Here is an 11,518-nt window from a genome sequence, read left to right as displayed (position 1 = left end):
AAAATCATATGATTACAAAATATGTAATTGTATCGATTAGTTTTTTATATTTATTTTTGGCATCGATTTATTTATGGTCGTCCGTTGCAGAAAAGCGAATAGTTAGCTATGCAAGTTGACATATTATAAATAGTTTTTGTTATGTTTACTATCTATGTGTACATTATGCTTTCTTAAAAATTTGGATTTGAATATTACCGCTGTTTGCCTTAGGGTTGTCAAAATTATCTAACTACTAATTGAATCTATTAATTGAAATAAGCACTGCCATCTATTGTTAAAATTTTAAAGTATAATTCCGACAATAGATGGCAGTTATAATAATAATACTTTCTTGATTTAATTAGTGCCATCTAGCGACCGTGAACTTGTCATGCATTTAGTATGAAACAAATTTAATTGAAATGTATTATTTTAATTAAAATAAAATTATTGATAAAATAAAATGTATAGGCTTACAGTACCACCTTGCTCTATTTAAGAATTCATGTAGAGAATTCGTCGGATGCCCTCAACCGCTCACTTCTCCACGGAGAAATTTCTAATTATACACCTGTAGTACATTATATTTGCTCTTCAAAATTGTATACCTAGTTTATTTTTTATCCTTTTTATTATTAAGCAGATATATAATAATTTGTTGAAGATCGCTAGTATCTTATTTCTTAGAAAAATGACTTTTACCTGATTAATAAAATATACAACGAATTCTAGATCTTATATAAGCTCAAAGTAAAAATGAATTTGAGTGACGAAAAGAGAACGAATAAAGTATGTAAAAAAATTTATAGGTAACAAATATATTTGGTAAAATGGACTTTAAACTGGGGTATAAATCTTATTGTATAAATTCACGCCTATCGCGATATTCGACCATTGCTAATGTTGGCATCTCTTATACATAATTTTAAAAGATTTTTTCTTTGAATAAAATGTATTTTTTATTTGTCTATTTTCGAGGACTCAGTAAGTGAATAAATAAAAAATATAAAGCAAATACATGCATTTTATAATATGGTTATTATTAATAAATAAAAATAAATAAAAAATAATCTTAATAAATCATTTGAAGAACGTTTTTTACATGGGTAATGTAATTGAGGGATAGGCAAAAAACATGTTAGATTCACATTATTTATTTCTAATAATTTTTAAATTGAAAATATTTATAAACTTACAACTACATAAACTACAAAATGAATACAATAAAATGTTTAAAATGCTGAGCATTCCTTTTGTAGAAAATATTTGATCAACGGCCGAGACTCATTAGTCTTTATAGTAAATATATTTCCTTAGGCAATTAGGCATAGTTTTAAGACCACATATAAATAACAGTCGTGTAATAATATTACTTTCTTTATAATTGCATTTCGCAAAGAATGTTAATAAAATAAGCACTGCGATCAAAATATACACAATGCTTCTATGTTGTAAATGTAAAAATAATTAATATTTTGACTTTTATTTAATAATAATAATAATAATTAATAAGTATTATATCTAACAATTGCGTGCCACTGCACAGAAAGATGCTCATTTATACGTTCGAAAACATATATTGTTGTACTTATTTTCCAAAAAATGTGTTTATTTTTATATCTGTTCTATAAAAATAAACGGACTTACTTATAAATATTGTCTACTTAAACACTAATTTCTCTCTTTCTGTCACCATTGATTTGATGTTCGAAAGAAGAAGACAAAGCATTGTTTAAATAATCACCCCCTAAACAAAATTTAGAGATAGGTGAAGCGGCTAAAGCATACTAAGTACCAAATTAATCTAATTATCTTTATAATGCTGAATCTTCCGTTAGTGAAAGAAATGATTTGACCAAAGGCAGAGATATTTTCGTTTTTTATAGTAAATATAAGTATAATTTTAAGATCACAAACACATAAGAGTCATGTTATAATATTACGTTCTTTATAATTTCATTTCGCGAAGAATGTTAATAAAATAAGCACTGCGATCAAAATATACACAATGCTTCTATTTTGTAGATATAAAAATAACTAATATATTGACTTTTATTTAATAATAATATTAAAATGCTCGTTTAAACATACACTTCCTTAATTAGTTCTACTTAATTTCAAATAAAATATTTTATTGTAATGTCCATATGCAAATCTGGTCTATAAAAATATATGGGCTTACTTATGAACGTTGTATAGAAACATTTATATCTCGTTACTTAGCGGATGTTTAGTTGAACACTGATTTCTCTTTCTGTCATTATTGATTTGACATTAGAAAGAAGAAGACAGCATTGTTTAACTAATCACTAAACAACATATAGATAAGTTGCTAACTATATTTGGTAACAAAATATTTGTTTTTTATTTTCTCTAAGCAGTTTTTACTTTCTTAGATAATAAGACTTTATTAAATCTTGTTCAATGTTAATATAAAGTTTATATCACAGAACTCTAAGATATCCTATTTTAATTTAATAATTATAATCATATTAAAACTAGCTGTGCTCCGCGATTTCATCCGCAGTCATTTGATTTAACACATGTTTATCATACACGTTATATCGTTTGCCAGATTGGTCTACACCCAAAAGTCTTGTCATAATAATATAAATATAATACGATTAAAATATTTAATTTATAAGATAGAATGTATTACTGTAATCACATTGTATATAATATCGACCGATTTACAATTTGTATAAAAGTACAATATCCGTTATGTCTTGAAATAATTCATACATTTTCTGTATCATTAAGCACTTTGACATAAGGCGGCAGGCAAGATTAATGTTGAATTGAACGAGCAACATTTCACTTAATGCAATTTGTTTAAGAGAAATCTTAAGTTTACATTTAATAATAACTTATTAATATATTATCACCAATACATTAAAGATTCAATAGAAACACTTATATGTCGGAAGTCAATAACTCTAACATACAAAACTCGTCAATGATTTAATTAGGCTCTTATAACAACGATAATAATTATTTCTTTATAATACTAAAAAATATTTTATGAATAGAGATAAAAAATACAGACTAAGCAATAATAGCAAATGAACTATTAAAACAATAAAAATAATAAAAAATTTAAAAATAAAAAACAACTAAGCGTATACAACACTTTGTGACGAAACTTACACTTATGTACGATATTGGAATAATATAATTATAGATTAGTGTGAAAAATTAAAATCAATTTCAATAAATATACATCTAATAAAGGAAGCTGCGATTTTTTTGTAATGCCTTATTAAAAAAAAAATCTAAGCCAATACATATAATGCTTATATCAGAAAACGCAACGCGCTTCGAAGATAGTTTTAATAAATTGTATTTTGTTATATAACGCGTTTCAGTCTCACGCGCTTTAAATTTATCATATTCACGTGACTTTCGTGTTCTTATAAATAAGAGTGATGTACAAACATCCTACGTATCCCAGGTGATCAAACACTCCAACGGCAGGGATTGTTAGTAATTCTATAAGCGCATATGTTAAAAATCGAACAGAGTAAAATCGAAACTACAGCTACATTAAATGATATACACGAATATCGACATCAATATTAAAAATATGATCACTAAATCAAACAAAAACACGTTCATGCAATACAACTTTGGCATGAAAATTGTGCTTTAGCCATTTAACAATGACATATATTTTCAAGCGTCTTCTTCGTCCGGCGGCGGGAGGGGCGCGTCTTCTTCATAAATCATCACCAATTTGCTAAACTCACGCTTTCTTCGGCGAATCTGTAAAAAGTTAAATCCCTTGTCAAAATCTCTAATTAATATAGAAGCATCACGTTTGCTTATAGATTGACAATATTCTACTTTTCTTTATTCTTCTTATAATTATAATTCTTTTAATTCTTAGGTGTGAGTTAACTGAAATTTTATAAAGAACCAGCAAAAAAAAACACCGCGGTATTGTTTATTTTCAGTGATGTTTTTACTTATGTCGTGATGGAGAACGTTTTAGCGAATTCAATCAAGAGAAACATTGCATGTTATTTTCAGCCTGAATAATCGGAATCTCAAATTTTAACATCAATATTTTCTTATGAAAATTAAAAAAAATATTCTTTCATGTTTTTTCATTTATATATTATAGATGGGATTTTGACAAATTACTAAGAGTTTATTTACCTTTGTTTTTGTTGTTACATACGATTCTTCACCAGAACTGCTGGAACTAGTGATGCCTTCTTCAAGAGTCAATTTAGCAGCTACTCCTTGTAGCTGGAGATCCAAATATAATTGGCCGAGTTGTTCGTTTACCAATGCAGGCTGAAATGTTTTAAGATAAAGGTATAATATTAATATTCAGGTAACTGTGATATACATTTATAATTGAATTTATTTCTTACTTAACAGCTTACGTTTAAGCACCATATATAGAATTAATTTTAGTTCTATGATATATTTAAATAATATTTAATTCCAACCTCATTTTCGACTTTTACACAAAGCACATTAATTTTGACTGTAAAATATTACCGTTAATAGTGCTTTGCAGACCCGTCTGGTTAGGCACCATAACTTACCTTCTTATTATATATATATATATAACGTAATATATATATATATATTACGTTATTCTACTGCAAAACATCAAAACTTTGATAAACAAGATGAATTATAAACAAATTCACACCACAAAACATCTCGGCTCTCTTCTTCGTGCGGTAAATTTTAGTAACGTAAACATAAACGTAGAAACGTGAAATTCACTGGTCGTAGGACTTTGTGCTAGCTCGTCTGGGTAGGTACCACCCACTCATCAGATATTCTATCTCAAAACAGCAGTATTTGGTATTGTTGTGTTCCGGTTTGAAGTGAGTGAGCATGTGTAATTACAGGCGCAAGATACGTAACATCTTAGTTCCAAAGGTTGGTGGCGCATTGGCAATGTAATCGATGGTTACCATTTCTTACATTGCCAATGTCTATGGACATTGGTGACTACTTACCATCAGGCTCTTATTGCTCGTCCGCCTACCTATTCTTTAAAAAAACACGTTAATTTATTTAGGCACTTACTTGTTCTAGCTTTTCCAATTTTTCCTTGTCACATCTCAGAACTTCATCCATATCCTTCGTGCATATTTGATATTTATAAATTAGTTCAGATGTAACACGTACCTGGGGCAAATAATTATACGTATTGCGTATCAAAACACGATGCGATATTTGTATTCTTAATTTATTATTGACAAGCAAGCTTTAATACTGATAAGTAAAAAGGACAGAACATCAAGCAAGATGTCAGAATATGGAGATAATGGATAATTTGCCGTATGGTGACGGCGGATTTTATCCCGTGGGGGGCATAGAAGTCGACCCGAGGGAATATACACCAGAGAACGGGTAGCAGCGTCTCTCTGAGTACTATGACCAATTTACTGCGATTGCCAACCCATCGCTAAGAATCTCCGGCTGATTTCGTGTTACCAACACCGACGACCTCTGTCCCTGGCAACATATAACACGCGTACACAGCGTACCGACGAGAAGATTATCGAACTGGAGGAAGAACTGAGCACTGGGATATCGTCGGATTATCCGAAGTCCGAAGACAGGGGGAGGATACGATAATCCTGAAATCCGGTAACCGTCTCTATTTACGGGAGGGCGATCAACTGTCCCAAGGTGGTGTCGGGTTCATAGTCCACAAGTCCCTCCTTCAAGTTAACAACGTTGTTAAAATCGAGAGTGTGTCGACTAGGGTGGCGTACCTTATACTCAAAATTACCAAACGGTATTCTTTGAAGGTCATACAGGTATACGCGCCGACCTCGACACACACCGACAATGAAGTTGAGGTCATGTATGAAGATTTATCTAGTATAGTAGAACCATACACACCAATAAGACTCATTTCACTGTTGTAATGGATGACTTTAACGCTTTAAAGGTGGGATCACATGGAATTGGAGACCGCAACCCTCGGGACCAGGTGTTGGCCGGCTTCATAGAGAAGGGGGGACTCTTTATGATGTACTCCTTTTTCAAAAAGCCAGGTCATCGTAAATGGACCTGCGTGAGCCCTGACGGGAATAAAATAAAAATACTAAGAATAAAATAGACTTTATCCTGTTGACGAGAAGACAAATATTTAATGACGTCTCTGTGATCAATGCAGTCAAAACCGGGAGCGATCACAAACCAGTAAGAGGCCCATTGAATCTCAATGTCAAACTCCAGAGATCCCGACTAATTAAGTCTACGCTTCGAGCAAAACCTCTCCAAATCCGCAATCCCGCGCTCTTCAGAGGCTATTTAACTTCGTCATAGCTAAAGGTCAAACGCCAAAAGCATGGCACAGAGGTCTGGTAGTGCTTTTCTTTAAGAAAGGTAATGAAACCCTTCCGAAGAATTACAGACCCATCTCACTGCTGAGCCATGTTTACAAGTTGTTTTCGAGAGTCATTACGAATCGTCTCGAGCGAAGGCTTGACGACTTCCAGCCACCCGAACAAGCCGGATTCCGAAAAGGCTTTAGCATCATAGACCACATACATATGCTGCGGCAAGTTTTACAGAAGACCGAGGAGTATAACCAGCCACTTTGCTTAGCGTTTGTGGACTATGAAAAAGCCTTTGATTCGATCGAAACCTGGGCCTGAAGGGACTTCAGCACGGTCACGGTGTTAAAGTGCTTGTACGAGAACGCCACCGTGTCAATCCGACTCCAGGATCAGAGCTCAAAACTTATCCAATTGCAGAGAGGCGTAAGACAGGGAGACGTGATATCTCCGAAATTGTTCACCGCTGCATTGGAAGATGTTTTCAAGCTTCTGGACTAGAACCGAGTTGGCATCAATATCAACGACGAGTACATCACTCAGCTTCGATTCGCCGACGACATTGTGATTATGGCTGAGACCTTGGAAAACCTCGGCACTATGCTCGACGATCTCAGCAGGATCTTCCAACAAGTGGGTCTTAAAATGAACATGGACAAGATGAAAATCATATCGAACATCCATGTGCACCCATCGAGTCAAGGTTGGAAATTTTGCGAGTGCAAAATTGCCAATTGTTTCAGATTGCCAATTGTCAATTGGATCAGAGACGTGGTTGCTCACTATGGGCCTCATAAGAAGGCTCAAGGTCACCCAAAGAGCAATGGAGAGGGTTATGCTCGAAGTATCTCTCTCGAACTAAAGTGGCAGTGGGCGGGGCACATCGCTCGTAGAACTGACCCCTACAAGGTGGACCGACGACATAGAAAGAGTCGCGGGAAGCCGTTGGATGCGGGCAGTGCAACACCGGCAAAAATGGAAATCCTTTGTCCAGCAGTGGACGTCTTTCGGCTGAGAGAAGAGTGTTATAAAGTTCGACCGTGTTTTTCCATTTACATTTACCTAAACAACGTACTTATCGTGACATAGATATTGTTGTAAATTATAGACATCACGCCTTTGACAACTCACTTTATTTCTTTATCACCAGCCAGGTATAGACTCAACTACAACATCTTCCTCTTTTTTAAGTAAATTAAAGTTAAACTAAACAAAAACTGAAGCACTAAAATAATAAATATATTAATATAACTATAACCAAAAAGACTCAAGGTATAGACTCAACCACAGCCAGATTTAGACTCAACTACAACAGACATATTGATACTTTAAATTTTTTACTGAAAGTCATATGATTATAGTAATAAAACCATAATACTCACTTGCTTCGTCCATGGCGGTTCAATATTGCTTCTTAAGCTCTTTTTCTTTGTTTCACCATTTAATACTTTAAAACTCTGAAACGATATTGCATCTCCGCTGCCATTTTGTTTTTGCCAACTCTGTAACATTTTTTTTTCTTATTAATATTAAATAAGTTATTATTTAGAAAACATAGAATGGCATATTTAACTTTCTCAGTTAGGTATCATTAACTAAACTGTAGACTGGTGAAAGATTTGAACAATATTATTCAGGTTACTACAGAATATCAACAATGATGTTGTACAGTGTAGTTTAATTTAAGATATAAATAAAAATGATATGTCCTAAAAATAAATACCTAAAAATTTGCAAATACTGACATGTTTTCGGTTTTAAGGCAATAATTATAATTATGAACAGGTAAATTTCTTCAATATGTTACTAACAAGTTTTATGTATATTTTTTTTATGGGTAGACAATCTTATATACGTATACTAATTGTGTGCATCCACTTACTTATATTATATAAGAACTCAATTGAGCGAACGATTGTTATTGAAATTTTCTAAAAACGTATATTATGGCGAAGAACCATCAAAGAATTGATATAGGATGATTATTTGTAAAAAGTAAATATAGTGGAATTATACAATAAAAACTTTAACAGTTACTACAAAAACTTGATCAATAAAATACTTACTTTTCTATCATTAGAGATTTTCCCGTCGCTTTCCCCGTTACTACCTGAATCGGTCTTGAAAAACGAAGAATAAAATGAAGAGTAGCTTGATTCCTCATCTGTCTTCGAATCTTCACTGTTTGTTAATCGTAGCTTCCTCTTATTACGATTTTCCATTAATGATCGTTTGTTCTATAAGTAAATAGTTTTTTTTTATTACTTATAGCTTTACGTACTAATATATTGAATGTTAATTAATATATATATATATATATATATTATATAATCATATTCATAAATAGTAAAAAATATGAAAGGAAACTCCGACTGATATTTCGACAAATCATTTTAAGTTGTATTATGTTAAATAGACTTCACCTTCTTGGAGTACTAATTGTTCAGAATTTAATGAAATAATTATGATAGTCTAATAATTATATTTATATAAGACATATATAAAAATTACATAACTTTATAATAAGAAAATATGTATTCCACCATGAAGCACTGCCCTTCAGCCAGCTTCGCAATTTATTTTCTTGAATGAATAGAACAATCGACATTATGCATATAGAATAGTAGTGTAACATAAAAAAAACCTCCGTTCTATTATAAATATTTCACTGTTAAAAAATCTTATTATTTTCATCTATATATCCACGAATCCTATTTTATCTACATGTTACATTTGTTGTTTATTAAATAACCAATATAATCTGAGATACTAGCGGCAAAATGAATTAAATCCCAAGATTACATTATTATTTCTATAAATGGTCTTACCATTCAAAAATAACGAATAGCAAATAGTTCCATACCATTTGCTAATCCAACACTAATATACGAACGTTAAAACTAACTTGGACCACATACATGTGCACCTACATATAATGCTGTATTTCTCTTCAATCAGATAATTTATCATCAAACGCAAAACATTTCCACCAACCAGTATTGCTCCTCAAAGAAACCTATGGGTTTTCTAAAATTTTTTAAGCACAGATAATACTTGAAATATATTATATTTCGTTTAAAATTTTAGTTTCAAAACAACGCTGGTAAATTAATTGTCAAACACTTCGACTTCCTAAAACTCGAGCATCCAAATATACCTCATGTTAGCTAAAAGTATACAAAGCCAAATAATAATAAGGTCGCAATAATTTTTACGACCAAGCTATATTTAAGGTCTCATTTCAAATTATATCAAATTATCCGTAAAATCAATTTATAAAAAAACAATGCAACATCACTACTAATACCAATATTACACAAAAAGTCATCTAATATAAAAAAAACAAACAATTCATTGTTTCTATTCCGATTAAATGGTAAATGATTGTGGCTAATGATATCGGTAAGTGAATTATGTCAAAAATAATCTTATTTATTACAAAACATATATTGTGTTGCAACTGTATTTAATTAAGTTTATTGTATTATCGAGCTGGGGGTTTTGCATGAATGAAAGCCAATCTAAATCCAATATTAATAATCCAAATCTAAGGATTACAATTCCGATTGGAATATTTTCCTTTTGCTTTGGATAGTATTTTCAGACAAAACAACTGCCCGCTACGACATACAATATTACAAGCGGCGCGAGTCAGCATTGTATTATCCACATTTAACGCGATTGAAGCCGAGGGGCAAGGCTAGTTAATTATGTATGCCGTAGTATATAACAGAATCAGCCGTTCTATTGATTTTTAATGCGTTGAAATTATTAGATATAGCCTTTTTTACCATAATAGTCATGCAAAGCTTGCTCATTAAATGGATATTAATTAATACACTGAACAGTGTGTGTTTTATCGTTTTTACAGTACATTATAAATCAATATTTTTTCAGTCTCTCGTTTCCCTGAACAATTCTTACAACCTTATATCTACATAACCGACAAGAATCATACAATAAACGACTACTCGTATATTTATGTATATGTTAATTTAAAACATTTACTTTAGATTATAAAGTATATAAGAACCAGATCATTTTTGAGAAATAAAAAACACGCAAAACTGTTGAGTAGATATAAATAATATTGCAAATGCAGAACAAATTTGATGAATGAAAATGACTTTCGTACCCGATACGAGGTGTCGCTCGATGAGTTACTGACGTCACTTGATTGATGTAATTGTTTTTCTATCACCTTCTCCCTCTTCCTTGTGAGGTAACTGAATGATTTGTTAGTCTTCGGTAGAACTGTCATTTTACATGCCTGCGATGTTTCAAAGTTAATATGATTGTTATGGAAGATTCATAGCTGACATACATATTTTAATTATAAAAAGGAATTAAACAGAACAATAAATAAAATAAAAGTTTATAAGCAGTTAATATGATGAATGAGAGATAGAATTGAATATTTTGATATATTATTAATACAAAAATATATATTTCAATATTATTATTATCAAACAATGTAAACGAGACATGATAGAATAGACGGCACCTGCTAAAGAAATATGTCTTGATATTTTTTTGCATTTATCTTAAAATTAATTTGCGGTTATAGCTGAAATATTGATATCAGAATTCAATTTAATTGGAAAATTCAACCCAAATCCACGCTAGAATATCAATCAGAATAAAATTCTAGGAAGTAATTTTGATTAGCCACGCTGGTGCGTTGTGTGCGAGCGTTACACGTTCAACGCTTCGATGTACCCGATAATGTACATTCGTGAATTTACTACGTATTTAGCATACGGCGCAGTTTTATTAAATGAGCTTGGCGGTGAGTGTCCCGTCTTTACACGTAGCTGTTCAGCTCTTGGTAAGTTTACTTATTTATTTTTATACCAGAAATATAATAATTAAAAGCACAGTGTTTACATAAAGTAATAATGTAAGAAATTGCAAAAAACAGAAAATGTTCCGTTTAAAAAATATTTGGTAATCGTAATAATGGAACATCTTGACTTCTCTTAGATTTAATATTGTTGATAAATATAGAGTCAGTTTGAATATAACACTCGAAAATAAAGCAGTTATCCTTGATTTGCTATGATTAATATTCTTCTTATGATTAATATCTTCCATTCTTATCTATTCTAGTCCTAACCATATTCGTCAATGTTTGTCAAGTTGTTGTCAGTGAGGGTCAAGTTTAAAACTGAATTTTATATTATGCTTTATATATTTTTTGTGCCATAAACAAATGAACA

At 31.4% G+C, this 11,518-nt stretch overlaps 1 protein-coding gene across 4 annotated transcripts in view; it reads right to left on the bottom strand.

Annotated features, from left to right (window-relative positions):
• Positions 1–1,120: 1,120 nt before the first annotated feature.
• The window catches only part of LOC126780285 (period circadian protein), a 36,849-nt gene continuing 26,451 nt past the window's right edge, over positions 1,121–11,518 (bottom strand). For 3 of the 4 annotated variants that reach the window (XM_050504608.1, XM_050504609.1, XM_050504610.1), the window contains 6 exons: positions 10,435–10,569; positions 8,366–8,536; positions 7,682–7,801; positions 5,035–5,136; positions 4,141–4,281; positions 1,121–3,744 (listed from right to left, as the gene is read on the bottom strand). In XM_050504608.1, the coding sequence (XP_050360565.1) occupies positions 3,655–3,744; positions 4,141–4,281; positions 5,035–5,136; positions 7,682–7,801; positions 8,366–8,536; positions 10,435–10,569 (759 nt within the window). In that variant the 3' untranslated portion in view covers positions 1,121–3,654. The remainder of the gene's footprint in view (positions 3,745–4,140; positions 4,282–5,034; positions 5,137–7,681; positions 7,802–8,365; positions 8,537–10,434; positions 10,570–11,518) is intronic. The other variant, XM_050504611.1, reaches the window with a different exon arrangement.

This window comes from Nymphalis io, chromosome Z (assembly GCF_905147045.1).
Source record: "Nymphalis io chromosome Z, ilAglIoxx1.1, whole genome shotgun sequence".
Classification (NCBI taxonomy): domain Eukaryota; kingdom Metazoa; phylum Arthropoda; class Insecta; order Lepidoptera; family Nymphalidae; genus Nymphalis; species Nymphalis io.
Note: the sequence above shows the minus strand (reverse complement) of the source record. Positions and strands in the feature narration are given on the sequence as shown.